This window comes from Pongo pygmaeus, chromosome 6, assembly GCF_028885625.2.
Source record: "Pongo pygmaeus isolate AG05252 chromosome 6, NHGRI_mPonPyg2-v2.0_pri, whole genome shotgun sequence".
Lineage (NCBI taxonomy): Eukaryota > Metazoa > Chordata > Mammalia > Primates > Hominidae > Pongo > Pongo pygmaeus.
Genome location: NC_072379.2, coordinates 42,410,399 through 42,428,637, shown reverse-complemented (window position 1 = coordinate 42,428,637; position 18,239 = coordinate 42,410,399). Strand labels below are relative to the sequence as shown.

The 18,239-nt window shown below is 50.4% G+C and overlaps 1 protein-coding gene across 1 annotated transcript in view; it reads right to left on the bottom strand.

Moving 5' to 3' along the window:
• The window catches only part of GCK (glucokinase), a 44,940-nt gene extending 27,550 nt beyond the window's left edge, over positions 1–17,390 (bottom strand). Inside the window, exon 1 of the mRNA XM_054494751.1 lies at positions 16,864–17,390. Coding sequence (XP_054350726.1) covers positions 16,864–16,905 — 42 coding nt within the window. The 5' untranslated portion in view covers positions 16,906–17,390. The remainder of the gene's footprint in view (positions 1–16,863) is intronic.
• Between the last annotated feature and the right edge of the window lie 849 nt (positions 17,391–18,239).

Genomic DNA, 18,239 nt, shown 5'->3' with positions numbered 1-18,239 from the left:
GAAAAATCTTCCTCTAACAAGAGTATCAAGTCCAGCTAGTTTTTTTTTTTTTTTTTTTTGAGACGGAGTCTTGCTGTGTTGCCCAGGCCGCAGTGCAGTAGTGCTATATTGGCTCAGTGCAACCTCTGCCTCCCGAGTTCAAGCGATTCTCCTGCTTCAGCCTCCCAAGTAGCTGGGATTACAGGTGCGTGCTACCACACCCAGCTAATTTTTGTATTTTTAGTAGAGATGGGGTTTCACTATGTTGGCCAGGCTGGCCTTGAACTCCTGACCTCATGATCCACCTGTCTCTGCCTCCCAAGTGCTGGGATTACAGATGTGAGCCACCGTGCCTGGCCAACAGCTAGTTTTTAAAAAATAAATATGGATACAGAAATGTCCAATGCAAGGCCCCAGCCAAGGATGAGGCAGAGTCATCGCTTATTGAATGAGGCAGTGACAGGCAAGACCTGTGGGCTGTCAGGGAACGTATGTGAGGGACACAGAGCTGGGACACTGAGTCCTGCACTATGTTTATGACAACACAGAAACAATGGGTTGGAAGAATAACATCATAATAGTTCATGTATACTTTGTGCCAGGTGCTGTCCTAAGCTCTTCTATGGATTAATTTATTGGATCCTCATAGCAGCACTATGGAGAGATAAAGTAAGTTTCCCTTGTGACTCTTGCTAATACAAGGTCCAAACTCTGGCACTCTGTCTTCAGGGCCCACCCTGCGTCACTGAGCCATCCTGCCTCCAGCTAGCTGGAGGGAGGGACAAACAGGCTGAGATGTCATTGCAGGAGCCACAGTGATGGGTGAGTGGTACTGCTGGGCAATAGGTAGTGGGAGGAGAGGGCTGCAGACCCAGCTCACAGAGACAAAAAGAGATGCAGGCCCAGGGTGCTTGTTAGGACCAGGGTAGAACCAGTCTCACCTCTTAGCAGACACACACCTGAATAAACATCCAGAACATATAAAGAATACTTCCAACTCAATAAGAAGGTGACAACAACCCAATTTTTAAAAACTCACCAAAAATGCCCACTAAGCATACAGAAATATGTGCAACATTATTATTAGTCAATTGTAGAAATGCAAATTACAACCACACTGACGTATCCTACACAGTCACCAGAGTGGCTGGCTAACATTTAAAAGATGGATGAAAACAAGTGTCGGGAGGAGGATGTGGAGCAACTGGAATTCTCAAACACTGCTGATGGAAATGCAGCATGGTACAGGCCACACTGGAAAACAGTTTGACAGTTTTTCTCAGTTTAAACGTACGCTTAACCACACGATACTACTCCTAGGTATTTATCCCCCCAAATGAAAACTCCTGTCTACACAGACTTGTACTTGAATGTTCACAGCAGCTTCACTCATCATAGCCAAAGCCTGGAAACAATCCAAATGCCCATTAGCTGGTGAATGAATAAATGGATGAACACACTGTAGCACAGCCATACAGTGGAATACTCACTGCTCAGCAATGGCAAGGGAGGGAGGATTGACACACTGCTGAGCTAGGCATTATGTTAAGTGAAAGAAGCCAGACACAGAAGACTATATTCTCAGTGATCTCATGTATAGAACATTCTAGAAAAGGCAAAACCAAGGGGACAGAAAACAGATGAGTGATTTCCAGTGGCTAGGGTGGGAGAAGTGATTGACCGCAAGAGGTGGGGCTGAGGGACTTATTTGAGTGATGGGACGATTCTGCCTTGATGGTGATGGTGGTTATATAACCATATACATTTGATAAAACTCATCAAACTGCACACTTAAAAAGTGAATGTTACTGTATGTATATTGTATGTTAATTTTTTTTTTTTTTTGACAGAATCTCCATTTGTTATCCAGGCTGGAGTGCAGTAGTGTGATCTCAGCTCACTGCAACCTCTGCCTCCCGGGTTCAAGTGATTCTCATGCCTCAGCCTCCCGAGTAGCTGGGATTACAGGCACCTGCCACCATTCCCAGCAGGTGCCAGTGAAGCCATTGTTCCAGCTCACTCAATGGGACTTGGGACAGGAAAGAGGAGATCTGGGGAGCTGGTGGGACGCTTACTAGCTACCTGACCTTGGATGAATGATTCATTCCTCCAGAGCTTCTGTTTCTTCACCTATGAAAAGGGAGAAGATGCCACCTCATTCCAAGGAGCTGCATGGGGACTAAAGGAAAAATCTTGACACTGAAACCCAATTTTCTGTTGTTACAGGGCCAAGGAGCTCTGGGCCTGAGAGGGGAAGAGTCTGTCTTCAGGTCAGCATTGCCCAGTATTATAGCTGGATGTTTGTCCACCCGAACCTCATGTTGAAATTTGATCCTGAATGTTGGAGGTGGGGGGGCCTAATGGGAGATGTTTGGGTCATGGGGGCAGATCCTTCACGAATAGATTAATGTCCTTCCTTGGGGGCAGGGTGTGAGTTATTTCTTACTCTATTAGTTCTCAAGACAGTTTACTATTAGGAAGAGCCTGGCACCTCCCTGCCTCCTTGTGCTTCCTCTCTCACCATGTGATATCTGCACATGCAGGCTCTGCTTCACTTTCTGCCATGAGTGGAAGCAGCCTGAGGCCCTCATCAGAAGTAGGCATTGGTGCCATGCTTCTTGTACAGCCTGCAGAACTGTGAGCCAAATAAACCTCTTTTCTCTGTAAATTATCCAGCCTCAGGTATGCCTTTACAGCAACACAAATGGTCTAAGACACCAGGACCCCCTGAAAATCAGCAAGGTCACTGGCAAAAGCAAGGCTATCCAGCACAAGCCTCTGCTTCTCCTTCTTCTTTCTTCTTCCTTCTTCCTTCTTCCTTCTCCCTCTCCCTCTCCTTCCCTTCCCTTCCCTTTTTCCTTCCTTCCTTCCTTCCCTCCTTCCCTCCTTCACTTTTCTTTCTTTCTTTTTCTTCCTTCCTTCCTTCCTTTCTTTCCTTATTTCTTTCTCTTTCTTTCTTTTCTTTTCTTTCTTTTTCTTCCGCTTCTGCTTCCTCCTCCTCATCTTCCTCCTCCTCCTCTTCCTCTTCCTCCTTTCCTCTTCTTCTTCTTCCTCTCCTTTTCTCTTCTTCCTCTTCCTCTTCCTCTTCCCCTTCCCCTTCCCCTTCCCCTTCTTCTTCTTCTCCTTCTCCTTCTCCTTCTCCTTCTTCTTCTTCTTCTTCCCCTTCTTCTTCTTCCTACTTTCTTCTTTCTTCTTTTTTGAGACAGGTCTTGCTCTGTCACCCAAGCTGGAGTGCAGTGGTGTGAACATGACTCACTGCAGTCTCAAACTCCTGGGCTCAAAAGATGCTCCTGCCTCAGCCTTCCAAGTAGCTAGGACTACAGTTGTGCACCACCACACCTGGCCAATTAAAAAAATTTTTTTGTAGAGCCAGGGTCTTGCTATGTTATCCAAGCTGGTCTTCAACTCCTGGGCTCAAGCAGTCCTCCCACTTCAGCCTCCCAAAGAGCTGGGATTACAGGCATGAGCTATCACACCTGACTGCTTCCCCTTCTTCTTCAGGTCTCAGCCCAAAGGTCACTTGGAGAGCATCACTGTATTAGGCTGTTCTTGTGCTGTTATAAAGAAATACCCGAGGCTGGATAAATTATAAAGAAAAGAGGTTTAATTGGCTTACAGTTTTGCAGACAGAACAAGAAGCATGGCGTTGGCATTTGCTTCTTGTGAGGCCCCTGGAATCTTAAAATCATGGCAGAAGGAGAAGGGGGAGCAGGTATCTCATGCAAGAGTGGGAGCAGGAGAATGAGAGGGGGCCAGGCTCTTTCAAACAACCAGCTCTCACGTGAACTCACTCATCACCAAGGGGATGGCACTAAACCATTCACGAGGGATCTGCCCCCATATCCCAGACACCTCCTTCCAGGCCCCACCTCCAACATAAGGGATTACATTTCCACATGAGATTTGGAGAGGACAAATATCCAAAGTATATCAGTCACTATTGGAAACCACCTCATGTTCTATTTATTTATTGTTAATTGTCTTTGCCCTCTAACAGGCAATGCCCGGGAGAGCAGGAGCCCAGTCTATCTCATTCAGGTCTCCAAGACCCAGGGCCTGGCCCATCATGGGCTCTCACTGCTCAGCAGCTGCTCTATGACCTGCAGGCCAGTGCAGCCTTGAGCTGTTCCCCAACACCAGGCTCTGGTCTCACTTTCCCAGCATCCTGTGACTCAGCACTGGCAAGGTCTCTGGGCCAGCCCCTGGGCTGCAATAGGAGCAAAAATGGGGCAGTTGTCCATGCATGCTCTTAGGGGTGGGATGGATACATTCTTGCCCTCTAACATCCAGTTCCCCTTCCTTCTTGCTCATGGAGCCTCTGTTTTATTCAGGGTCAAGTAGTAATGGACCCAGCAGCGGGGGCTGAATGCCCTGGACAAATTCACCCTGCTCTCTTCTGCTAGAGCTGGCTTCAGGACAGTGAGATGTGAGAAGGAAGGCCTCTGGGGAGATATGGTGGGGGATCCCCTTCCCTTCTTGTTTCCAGAACATTTTTGGGTTTGTTTGTACCTCCTGTGCCTGTGGCGGCATCTGGCAGATGTGGGGAAGGCTAAGAGAATCTGGAAAGCTGACCCAGAGCCTGACACCAGGCTGAGAGCTGCCTGCCTCTGGACTCTTTCTTATGTGCTTTGACAATGCCTGTTGGTGAATCCAGTTTTAGTTGGGTATCTGGTACAGCCTAGACAACACTAACAGACACGGTGGGCTTAACAGGTCATTCTGTTCAGCTCCACGTGACAGGTGCTCCAAAGAGATGGAAACGAGGTGTGGTGGGCACAAAATGTAGTTACCGTTTACAGGGTGGGGTTTGGAAAAGCAGGTGAGGCAGCAGCTGGGGAGGTGGAGCTCCCAGCCAGGTGACCAAAATCCAGTGCTGTGCTGGAGAAGGGTTAGCAACTGGCTGTCCTGGGAAGCAGACCTGACTGGCAGCATTTGCTGCCTTCTGTGTTGTCGGCACTTCACCTGATGTCACTCAAGGAGGAGTTGAGCAGAGGCCGCACCAGTGCCCCTCCTGAACTGCAGCTTGGAGCCCTGGGTCTGTCATAGAATCACCCGATGCTTCCCTGCTCTGCCTGCCTCCAATCCAAAGATTTCCTCAACATCTGATCCTCCTGACCCACCCGGGCCAACTTGCCCACCTCTGAGAGGCTGCAGTTCCCATGGGGATTGGTTGCAAATGCACCCACTGGCTTGATGTGGTGGGCTGGGCTGTGTCTGAAAGGACTGAGGGAAGCAAACCATTCCACCCATTGCCTTTGTCCAGCATTACCTTCCCAACCAGCCAAACTCAGGCCAATGCTGCCCTCCTGGATTTCCTGGGAGGGTGAACCACATGCATGTCCTTTGCAGCCACATTGAAAAGCTATTGGAGAGCTAGTTTACTAATAGCAGGATCACTCTCTAGGATTACAATGCTCTAGGGTTTTAAATGAAAAACAGTATGATGCCCATCTGAAAACTCCATCTAATCCCCCCAATATCACAAAACTCTCCAAATACAGCAATCCACAAAGGACTTCTGCATAATGTAATGTATTTAAAATACCAAGTACCTAATTATATAATCCCTGAAGAACTCAGCAGTGGGTACATTTGTATGTAGTATGTGATGACCCTGTTCATTTCAGATGCTGTAGGAGATGCTATGGGTGCCTGCTGGGCTCCCGTGCCTACCCCCAGCTGCCCAGGGTTGAAGAGAAGAGCTGGACTTCTTTCCTGGGACTTACTCCTGATCTACAAAGTTACTTCACCTAGAAATACCTGGGAAGTTATGCCCTTCCTAGGCCTGGCAGAGAAAACACATTATGTTTTGCACAATTTGGGACATATGCTAAAAAATGATTTGTTGTTTATCTGAAATTCAAATTTAACTGGGTGCCCTAATTTTTTATTTGCTAAAGCTGGCAGCCCTAGCCTTTCCCCAGGGGCCTCCAGCCAGTGACTGACTCATGTAGGAGCACAAAGGCTGGCCCCTGCCTCAGAGGGACAACTCTGTGATGTCATTCACATTTGAGAGCTCCCTGCTGGGTCAGACTGAGGCTCAACTGCTGCTGAATCTGTACCTTTGCGTATTTCTACCCCATTTCATCCTAAGAGCACCCTCCCACTCAATCACAGGTGCCAGAATCCTTATCTCAGGCTCTGCTTCAAGAACCTAACACAGTCTACCAGGGGTGGTCCTAGAAATCAGCCTATGAGGGCGGGACTCTGGAGTTGGATCACTTCCCAGCTGGATGCCACCTCACTGGTGGTAGAAGTACTGACAGTCTCTGGCACATTGCAGCAGTGGATTGCCAAGGCCCTGCCTGTGGGGAGCGGAGATGGAGGTGGACAGGGAGGTACTTGCTTACTCAATGTCTCTGGCACCGAGGGTGTGGGGGAGATGCTAACCCGAAGGACTATGCCACTGAGACCTGTGGATCAGTGGAGTGATGCATGGAAAAGAGAAAATGGCAGGCTCAGGTCTATCGATTTAAAGCCAAGTCTGAGAGCCAGAGGGTCTTCTTGGCAGTGTTTGAAGAGACGCTTGTCTCCTGTAGTGAGGCAGGCAGAGCTGGAGACCAGGCACAGGACTCAGTTGTAAGAGCAGCAGCAGAACTTCAGCAAGGGCTGAGTCCTCCACGAAGGCAAGCCAGGGCCCTGATGGGAAGGAGTATATGCAATCGTATGCTGGGAAATGGCTAACAATCTGCTGTCTAGAGATGCGGGATGCCCTGGTTTGTAGCATTTTCTGATTTTCATGGTTGAAATACACCCACCATGGCCCATTTCCAGCTACCGACATGGTGTCACTGAATGAAGATTTGGAAAGGGATGTGTACAACTGGCTTTCTAATGTGCTAGTGAGTACACTTGAGAATTTTGAATTCCCAGATTCCCACGAGCCACCTGCACCTACAGAAGTAGTCTTGCTGTGAGAAGGAGGCCTTTTCTCTCCTGAAAAGTATGCAGATGTCTGAAAGAGACAAGTGCCCCAGGAGAAAATGCATGCCTTCCTCAGGATCGGCCCCCACCTCCCCTCCTGGCGACAAGGAGGGCCAAATCTCAGCACGGCCCAACTTGGACCTGTCAAGGAAGAAGAAAAAAATTGTATGCCAAAGGAACTCAGTCTTTGGCTAACAAGTACTAGCAGGAAGTGGGAGACTAGATCCCAAAGGTGCTGGATCTTATGCTTGAGACGGTCCCAAAGGTGCTGGATCCTGTGCTTGAGACCAGATCCTGAAGGTGCTGGACTGAGGCAGGTGGGATATCAAGAGGATAAGAGGACTTTGCTGATGTGGGGGCATTCTCCTATGATGCAGGATTTAACACCCTGGCAAGGGTCCCAAGAGAGGGCTCTGATACATTGCTGGGGTGGCTGTTGGTAGCTTAGAAAAAGCAACAGCTCAATTAAATGAAGTAGGGATGCTTGAGTTTACGTGGTGGACCAAGAGGAAGTGATCAAAAGGATAAAAGAAATGGGGCAAAATATAATTGACCTACTCTATAAGATCAAAAAGCCTGTAAGCTGGCTATGTTCCCTGGAAAGGCAGGGAAGACACTCTGCTTCCCAGGCTGTAAAGAATCTGCTGGTGTTGGGCACATGGATGAGGCTCAGAAGGGCTGTCCTCTGTAGACCAGAGTTGATGGGAGACAACTCTTTTTCAGAGCTTCTCCCCCTAATGGCAGTGGGGATGATAGATCACTTAAGGGCAGAGACCAGGGGCAACACTTAGAAGCACATCAGAAGCAAAGTGGGAATAACTATCATATTGGGCACCAAGGTCAGACTAACAACTAGAAGGGATTTGCTTATAGGGGTCTAAGGAGAAGGCTAATAGAGTGTTGGATTCTTAGGGGCCAGAAAGGATGAACAGAAGACCAAGGTCAGTCACCCCAGTGGAAAGTTATGATGGAAAGGCACAGTTTCCAAACCTCAGCCAGTTCTCAGAACAAGAACCCATTGATTGAAAGAGGGACTGGGTTCCCATGAGGAAAGACTCTGTAGCACCACAGCAAGTGTGTATAACAGGAACCTATGGCTATTTATATTCGACCACACTGAGTAAGGGTAACACTCAGATCTTTTGATAGTGATTTCATAGCAATTCACACTTTTTTTTTTTTTTTTTGAGATGGAGTCTTGCTCTGTCACCCAGGCTGGAGTGCAGTGGTGTGATTTTGGCTCACTGCAACCTCCGCCTCCTGGGTTCAAGTAATTCTCCCTGCCTCAGCCTCCTGAGTAGCTGGGATTACAGGCACCCACCACCACACCCAGCTAATTTTTGTATTTTTTAGTAGAGATGAGGTTTCACCATGTTGGCCAGGCTGGTCTTCAACTCCTGACCTCAGGTGATCTGCCTGCCTCAGCCTCCCAAAGTGCTGGGATTACAGGCGTGAGCCACCATGCCCAGCCAGCAATTCACACTTATATCTAGGGTCCTAAAGTGCTATCATGGCTGTCCTAGTAGAGTGCAGGCTTATTGGGGTAAGACGACAAATATAGTTATGGCCCAGGTATGTCTCACATTGGATCCACTAGTTCTGTGTATTCACCCAGAAATCATTTCCTTGGATCCTGAATAAATCATTGGAATGGATATACTTAACCATAAGAAGAGCCCTTACAATGGTTCCTTGATTTATAGAATAAGCAACATTTGTAATAGCAAAGGCGAAGTGAAAATGCTGCACTCCCACCCAGACAAAATAGAAAAACACAAATCTGCAGGGATGGCAGAAATTATTGCCATTCTCAAAGACTTAAAGGATGTATGTAGAGTGGTGGGTCACATCATATCAACCTTTCATTCTCCAGTTTGATCTCTGCAAAAACTGGTTGGATCCGTCCTGACCCTTAGGCTATGTGATTGGCAAATCTGATGATACTCTGCATGGAATGTGAGATTAGGCCCCAACAGGAGTCACTGTCCAAACCCCTAGGGCTCTGGACCAAGGTCATGCCATCTGCAGCAGAGAACCAAACACCACTTGTAAAGCATTTCCTGGCATGCCACCCAGCAGAGTATCTGACCATAGGACATTAAGTGACCATGTGGCCATAACTGCCCATTATGAGTTTAGTGCTGTCAGACCCACTAGGTCATAAGCCATCTATCATAAGATGGAAATGGTATATCTGGAATCAGGCTTCAGCAGGTCCAGATGGCACAGATAAGCTGCAGGGACAGGTGGCCCAGACCCACCTGCCATCTACCACTGTTGCACGAATATTGGCCCCTGTGCCTCTTTTTCACTCACATGCACATATGGCCTCCTGGTGGGGGGTGTCTTTTGTCTAGCTGCTGGAGGAGGGAAAAACCCACCTACGCATTGATCATGGATAGGTTAGTTTGGCATGTTGATGCAAGCTGGAAATGGACTTCTGCTGTACTTCAGCCCCACTCAAGGTGGCCCTGAAAGACACTGGGGAGAAGAAATCCTCTTAGTAGAGTTTTGGAGGGTGCACCTGCTTATTCACTTTGTGTGGGGAGAGATGCGGCCTAAGGTAAATATAGACTCATGGACATTGGTGAATAGCTTAGCTCGTTCTTCAGCAGCTTGGAAGGAGCAACATTAGAAGATTGTGGAAAAGCCGTGGCATGGGGAAAAGTTGTAGAGATAAACCTGTGTGAGTGGGCACAAAGTATGAGACATTAATGACAGCCAGAAGCCACTTCTTGTGGAAGAGGCAATAATAACCAAGTGGATAGGATGGCCAGGCAGCTGAATGTCGGCCACCATGCACTCAGAAATAGATAATCATGGGTCAGAGAAGGAAGCCATGCCTGTGCCCAGAAGCATACATTCCCTCTCATCAAGGCTGACCTAGTTTTGCTGCTGTTGAATGTAGGAACTGCCAGCAATAGGGACTGGTGCTGAATCCCTGGTACAACACTGCTCCTGGAAGAGACCAACCAGCCACTACTGGGTGACAAGTTGGCTAAATCGGGCCCCTTCCAACCTGGAAAGGGCAGCATTTTCTCTTGACTTGGATTGACATGTATTCCAGCCAGCAGTGGACTTGCCTTTCCTACCCTCAGTGCCTCAGCCAGTCCTGCTAACCAAGGAATCACAGATAGAGTGGTGGAGCATCCTCTTGGAGGCACAGTGGAGCTGTCATCTTGAAGATGACACCCATGAGGAGGGCCCACTGTCCTCCAGAATGCAATATACACTCTAATGGCTATGGGATGAGGCCATGTTCCTGAAAGGTAAAATATGTGGGTTTGGGAACCAAGAGCTCTTCATCACTCTCCATGATCCACTTGGGAAATTTATGCTTCCACCATTCACAACTTTAGGTTTTGTGGGTCTAGAAGTCTTGGTTCTCAGGGGGGGTCCTTCCACCAGGTGATACATTAACACGTTCACTAAATGTACAGCTACAATTGCCTCCTGGTCATGCTGTGCTCCTTGTGCCAGCAGCCAAGCAGGTAGAGAAAGGTATTACCATCCTGGCACAAGGAGCATAATGTGGCAATTTACCCTCGTCATTACGAGGTAGGACTATAGCTACATAATGGAGCAGGAAGAATATGGCTTGCACTCAGATGATTTGCCAGGGTGTTTCTTGGTAGTCTCATGTCCAGTTGTAATTGGGAATGGACAACTTACAATAACAATAGCCTGATAAAGGAATCCAGGATTCAGATGCCTCAGGGATAAGGGTTTGGTTCCTGCTCTGGGCAAGTCACCTAGACCAGCAGTGTTAGCCAAGGGGAAGGGGACACTAGAATGGATGGTGGGGGTGGGGCATGATGGTGAGTATCAGTGACAGTCTTACAATCACCTGCAGAAGTGGGCATTGTAGTTCATCCCTCTATTTCTCCAATTGTAAGTTTTCCCTGAAGCTGTGCCTGGATGGAGAGAGCTTAAAGTGGAAAGCAGTAGGTCTGAGCAGTCAAGGGGTGGACTGTAGTGCCTGCGATTGGCGCCTCACTGGCCGACTGGCCTGCACACCCAGCCTTTAGCTGCAGTGAGCAGCAGCTGCAGACTGCTCACAGCTACACCCTTCTCCTGAGAGTTTCCTGGAAATGCCTGGAAGATCTTCCCTCCCCCCTGGCCCTCAGCTGATGGCTTTGATACAGGTACAACAGGCTGGCCCCTCTCCCAGGAGGGACAACCCTGTGATATTCTTCATGCATCAGAGCCCAGGTGGAACCAGACTGAGGCAGACTTAAGCTGGACCTGCCTCTTTGACTGGCTTCTTACCTCTCGTTTTCTGTCCCCCCAGCTTCCTTACAGCTTCTGCTGACAGTGCTCCTGCAAACACCATTTTCCAAGAATTCCAATCTCAGGCTCTACTTCTTGGGAACCTGACCTAAAACAGATACAAATCATGTTTTCCCTTCCTACTGCGCAGGCTGGCAGCAGACAAACGATGCAGGCAGGCAGTGAGACTGAGATTGGGTCCTCCTGGCAGAACAGCTGAGATATGATGTCCATACCCTCTCCCAGGACCCAGGTGGAACTTGAATACTGATTCATCATACTCACTTTTCATTTGGAGAGTGAATGAGTGAATTTTGGGTAAATGACTTTGCAATCCGTGAAAGTGAATACTCAGAACATTTTCAGGTAGCAGAGGATCCCTGTACTTCCAAGACAGAGTGTTCATTGAGATCAGCCTCACAGCCATGCCCTCTGGGTCACAGCCCAGGAGCACGGAAAATCCCACTTCTTGGCCTCTCCAGCACTCCCCTTTCCTACTTGTTTATTGGCAGGGCTGATAGTTGCTGGTTGTCTACAACAAAGATCCCACTAGGAGGGGCTAATACTCAGGTACTGCCAGGTAAGGAATGCTGTGAATATCACTCCAGGTCACAAGTGCTTGTGTTAGGGGACTCCTGGGACTAAGAAGGGTTTAGTAAGAGTAACCTGCGTTGAATCTAGCCTCATTTCCTTTTTCTTTCTTTTATAGTGTTTAATTTTTTGGTAATAGAGGACTTCGAAGTAAGTAAAGGAGATAGTATAACAAACCCTGATGTACTCACTGCCTGATATCAATAATTGCAACCTTAATTCATTCTAGTATATTTGTACACGTGTTTCAGACTGAAATAAAGGGAGACGTTCAGCCTCAGGTGTAGAAGCAGTGCGACAATTTCCTACCACAGAGGAAGATGAAGAGCAGGATAGGAGAGGCTGGCGGCTCCCAGGAGCAGGTCACCTGCCCCCACTGCAAGGCCCCTGTGTGCTCAATAAACTGACCCTTGCGCAGAGACTAAGGCTCACTTATTGGAAACCATTAATGTTACAGTTACTAAGTAATTAACAAGTGATGCATAGGGCTGGTCAGTTATGTGACTATACGTGCGCGTGTGTGCACGCACGAGTGCATGTTTAGGTCATTACAGAAACACCACCATTTCTTTGTAATCAGCTGAAATCACCACTCATTAGTGGGCCTCTCGTGGGCTATAACTGATTTTACAGCCACCTGTCATTTCTTTTTTCTTTACAACTTTGTGCGTTTGTGTTTTTCATGGCATGCTCAGGGTACACTATGTTCTGCACGCAAGCAGGGGCTGCACGGGCTCCAGCTCCCCTTCTCAGGCACGTCCCTCTTGATGTAACATGTAGGATGGAACTTCTTCCCGTGCGCTCTGTGAAGGGGCCCCGCAGCTCCCCAGCTGGGACAGCTGCTCTGGAGCCTTTGGCAGGGCTGGGCACCTGTGGAGCCTGAGGCCAGACCCAGGGAGCCACACTGTGGGAACCACAGGGCACCTGGAACATGGGTTTAACCCGGGCCTGTCTGTGAGTAATAGTGTCACAGTGGGAGGGCAGGAGGCAGGGTGAGTCAGTGGCTCCTGGAAAGGGATCTGTCGTGACTCACATGGCATTCCTTCCCTCATCCTTCTATCCTTCTACTTGCAGGACTTTCCTACAATTCTGTCTGTGCTGGTTCACGGTTATGTAGCATCAGGATGGGGCTCCCTCTTTGCTCAGGCCAGCAAAAGAGAGACAGAAAGAGAGAGAGAGAGAGAGATTGAGAGAGAGAGAAAAACAGACACACACACACAGAAAAAGAAACAAAGTGAAATACAGAAAGATAGACACACAGAGAGAGAGACAGAGTGACAGAGACAGAGAGAATACTACAGACAGACACACAGAGAGACAATGAGACAGAGAGAGAGGGGGAGAAAGAGACAGAAAGAGAGAGATACAGAGAAGTTCACACAGCTGTGAGGGGGCTAAAGGAGGAAGTGTCCACTCCTGAGAAGGGAAGGGAAGAGAAAGGCAGAAGGAGGGGCTGGGCCAGGTGTCCCAACACAGGGACAGGAGCACACAGGGGACATGCCTGGGCTGCCTCCAGAGGCCTGGCTCAGCTGAAGAATGACAGACCCCACAAGGGGCTTCCCACATCAGATAGGCCAGAATGTTCCCCTGGAGGTCACTAAACAGGGGCTTAAATCTCTCTTGCTTTGGGGTGGCTTCAAGGCAGAGGCCAGGGACACTTTGTGCCTCCCTCCATCTGTCCCCTCTTCTCCTGGGGGTCCTGCTGTGGGCAGGTGCAGGTGTGGGCCTAGCTGCATCAGTCAGAGGGGCTCACGCTGGGGCTCCTGTGGCCCACTGATCCCCTGGATCTCACTAATGATGTCCCCCTTGGCTCGCTCCTGCCCTGGGGCTTCCTAGACATAGCTACTCCTTCTGAGGGGTCCTCATCCCCAGAGGCCTGGGCCACAGGCAGCAGAGTGCTTCTCCTGGGGACAGCCCCCACTCTTGTCACCTCCCAGCCTGGCCTGGCCTCCTGTCCTGGCTACAGCAGGGGCACTGGGGTTGTGACACGGCATATGATGGATGGCCCAGCCCTGGTCCCACAAATGCAGCCCTAGCCCTCACCCCCACACCAGCTGCCTGCCCACAGGGTGCCCATTCCCTGAAGTCAGGGACCTGTCACTGCTCCGCTAGGCCTTGGTGCTGCCTGCTCCTCCCAACTGGCCCCTCTTCCCAGCACACCTGCTTGGAGGCCACCTGGAGCTTTGCACTTGCACACCTGTCTCAGAGCAGGTGCCATGGCAGTATGGGGGGCATCTCTCCTGCTGGGGCCCAGTACAATTCCTGCCAGGGATGTGGGTAAGCATGATGGAGTGCACCTTATTCCATCCTCATTCCACTTCTCAGCCTGCTCCTTCAATGGAGCAAAGGTGCCCAGGGCAGCTGGAGGGAGGAAGGTCAGTTCCTCCCGGCATGCCCTCCTGGTGTTACGGATTGAATTGTGTCCCCCCAGATTCATATGTTAAAGCCCTAACCCCAATGTGATGGTATTTGGAGATGAGACCTTTGGGAGATAATTAGGTTTAGATGAGGTAAGGAGGGGGAGCCCCCATCATAGGACTAGCATTCTTATAAGAAGAGACACCAGAGAGCTTGTTTTCACTCTCTTCACCATGTGAGGACACAGCAAGAAGGTGGCGGTCTGCAAGTCAGGAAGAGAGCCCTCCCTGCAACCTGACCATGCTGGTACCTGATCTTGGACGTCCAGCCTCTAGAAGAGTGAGAAATAAATTTCTGTTGTTTCTAAGCCATCAGTGGATGGTATTCTCTTATGGCAGTCTAAGCTGACCAATACACCTGAATCTTATCTTTCCAGGATCCTTCCTGAAAAAAGGTCACCAAATCTATCAGGCAAAGTTAACCAGATTTACTCATCTGTCCATAGTGAGGTGAGAGTGAAAATATGGACCAAAAGGTCCCCAAGAGGGGTGCCCAGGGCCCTATTTCAGGCCACCCAGAAGTGGTGGCCCAGTAAAGGATGAACCTTGATGCCAAAGGAATGAGTCAGTGATGATGCGGTACCAGGCAACCACAGCTGGTAAGAAGGGGCTTATGAGGGGTGGGGGTGGTGTCAGTGGAATCAGCCTTGCCCCTAAGGAGCTGACATCCACATGGAGAAGTCACTGGGCACAGGACTGAGGCCACAGGCTCCTGTGACCACAGGTAAGATCTGGAAGGTTGGTACCGGCAAGACGGCTGCTCTGAATCAGAGAAGTAGAAAGAGGGAAACCAGCAACACTTTACTTTCCTCCAAAGCAACCAAAAGGAGAAAGAAGACAGTTCCTCCTGGGAGTCTGCACACAGACAACCACAGCTGACGTCTTGGGGACAACTTTGAAAGTGCAAGGAGGGCATTGCTCATTGCTCCAAGGTCAAACACTGGCTTGGGGTAGGGGCAGCACTTCCCAGAGACACAGGACTAGACTGAACATGGGTGGGCCTGGACAGCCAGCTCACTTGGAAAACATCAGATCCTTAGGATGACCCTAAAACCAAGATAGGTTCCCCCAAGACAAGGACTGAGTCCTCTGTGCAGCCAGAGCAAGCAGACAGGAGTGGCCATTGCAGCTCCACGCTTCCCTCATCTGGGCCTTGGCACCCTGCGATCCAGGCACTAGAAGAGGGGTAGATGGGGTGGAGAAAAGTGCAGAAGTCAGTGATACTCATCCTGCCTTTGTTTAGAGTTTGATATTTTGTCCATCATAATTTTTTTTTGCATTCATTTTGATTATTTAAAATAGCATATATCTTGATGATTGATGTTTCTGGTGACCCCTTAAAGTTTGTGCCGGAGGCATTGCCTTGTTCCACTCTTGGCCCTGACAAGAATGTCAGTGACCTCCCAGGATTCTGGGGTTCACAGCTGGCCCTGGTCAGGACCAGCACCCACTCACATGTGGAGCAGATACAGGATGGGGCATGTGCAGCCCCAGAGTCTGAGACTGGATGCCCAGCCTAAGAAGGTGGTTCACTCACATGCCACTGTGAATGCAAGGGGCTCAGGGACAGCTCTGCTGTGGCCTTTATTAAAGTGATTCCCTGTGCACATATATGTGCACATGCATGTACACATGCAGGTATGCACAGGCACAAACATGCACACATAGCACATTCACACACACGCACACACACACACTGGCACACTATGCTTTCTCTCCCCGTTTGGGGAAAGTGCCAGATCTCCACAGCCCACATGTCCACCTCTCCCTAGCTCCGAGCCATCTTTCTGGTCATGCCAAAGACAGCCGCTTCCTTCTCCCCAGGTGGCCTGAAGGGGCCCCTTTGGGCAGGATTTCTCATCCAAATTGCTGCCGTAACACCAGTGACAGGCAGATCTGGGACTGGTTGGGGCCTCGGCCGGTCCAGCTGTCTGGCTGCGCACCCTCTCACTTGGGCTGGTTGTTTTCCTCCTAACATCATTAGCTCTGCCAGAAGCACAGCCAGCCTGGGGTTTATGCTGACCTGGTCATTTCACACAGGCGAGAGGGAAGCATGCCCAAAGTGACTGGCTCTGCCCACTTACCCCTTCTCCCCCACTCTGCCTGGGCCCCCAGCTGGAGTGATGCAGGCACATTCCCCCCAGTGTTTCACAGCAAAGTCCCCTGTCTCCAGCTCTCTCCTTCATCACTGCTGAGCTCAGGGCTGGCTCAGAGCATGCCTGGATTTCTCTTTGTTTTTGGAAAAAGTAACTGCCCTGCACTCCTCAGCAGGCCACAGCAGCCCTTGGGCTCCCTGCGAAGTGATTCCTGCCAGGAGGCAAGGCATCTTTGACTTGTCACCATGTCTAGTGAGTGTTGTCTCAAAATCAGGTAGTGGGCTTTGCCCACAAGACCTCACATCCCTAACCCCCCTGTCTAGGGCTCTAAACTCTCCAGAGCCTCTCCCCAGTGAAGGCCACTGCCTGGACCTCTTGGCAGCCTGACTTCCAGGTTGCAGGGCCAGAGTCCAAAGCTGGATGGGTCTGCCAGGCAGTAGGGGCCTTCCTGCCCCAGAAGGCACCCCTGGAAAGACCCTTCTCAAACAGCCTGTGCATAAAATCAGATTCTGAGGTTCAAACAAACCACAGAATGTTGGGGACAGGCAAGCAAACACTCCCAGGATGCCCAATGGAGGGCGAGCTACCTTCTCCTTGGCGGCCTCCATCCTGGCTCTGTCGTCCAGCATCTGCACAGCAGCCAGCGCGGGGAGCTGGGACCCCTCAGCCTTCCCCAACAGGCTTCTGAAGCGGAAATGTCCAAGGCTTCTCCCCCACAGGGGTCACGGCCCGCCCTTGGGTCCCCGGGAGAATGTCGTCCTCCTCGGGCTGGTTGGGGTTTAAGGTTCAGTCACAGTTTCCTCCTTTTCATTGTTCTCCAGCAAGTTGGCAAGCATTCCCTTCTGGACCCTTCCTCACTGAGCCTGGATGTTCTCCAGGCAGGGCCATCGCTTGGCGCTTGGGTGGCGTCCTCAGTGCTTTCTCTCCTGGTTGTGTTGAGCTGTGGGGCTTAGTGTCCTTCAGACAGATTCAGTAGGAAATGTCCTCTCCCTCCTGTGGCCTGGAGACAGATTTTGAGTAATTAGACTGCAGGTGACTGTTTCTCTCACACCTAGCCTGCTTCCCCGGGGCTCAGGCGCCGCTCGGCATTTCCTGCTCCAACCAGGTGTGGAGTGGGGGATTCTCCTGCCAGGGCTTACTGTGCTCCTGAGAGGGCCTGTGGTTGTCATGGTGACCAGGAGTGGCCTCAGCAGGGCTGACCATCCTGTCATTAGAGCTGCCATGCATAAAACTGGGACTGGTGGCAAAGAGCTTCCATCCCCATCACCATGGTGACCACTCAATCGCCTTGTCTCTGCAGTGACCGCTAGCCTGTTAAGCCTTTGCCACCTGTTCAGTTCCTGGGGCAGTGTCTCAGAGTCTCCCACACTCCTGTTCTGAGGAGCAGAGGACCCCGTGAATCTGGAAGCAGAGGAAAGGGAGCAGGCACCTTGGCGTGGCTCAGGAGCAGGCCCCTGGGACCATCTCACATCCCTAACCCCCCCATCTAGGGCTCTAAACTCTCCAGAGCCCCTCTGCAGTGGAGGCCACTGCCTGGACCTCTTGGCAGCCTGACTTCCAGGTCGCAGGGCCAGAGTCCAAAGCTGGACGGGTCTGCCAGGCAGTAGGGGAGCCCATCAGAGGGCTTTGGCATGGCCTGCCCTGACTATCGTCTTGAAATCTGAACCAGAACAGTACACCTGGCCCACACAAGCCTGGCTGAGGTTGACACTGTCAGAACAGAGGCCCACAGGGACTGGCTCCTCCTCTGGCCCTGTTCAGGAAGCTTCAGCCTGGGATGCAACCCACTCTCCCCTTCATAGCCCAAGTGCCCCTGGAGAGGTTGCCCTGTGCAGTGGGGAGGCCCAGTGAGTGGATGGAGCAGGGGGCCAGGGTGCTGGAGCCAACTCAGCTGTGGGCTCAGTCAATAGTCTGGAACAAAACGTACTTCTGCCTAAGACGCTGAGGTCTGGTGTGTATTTCC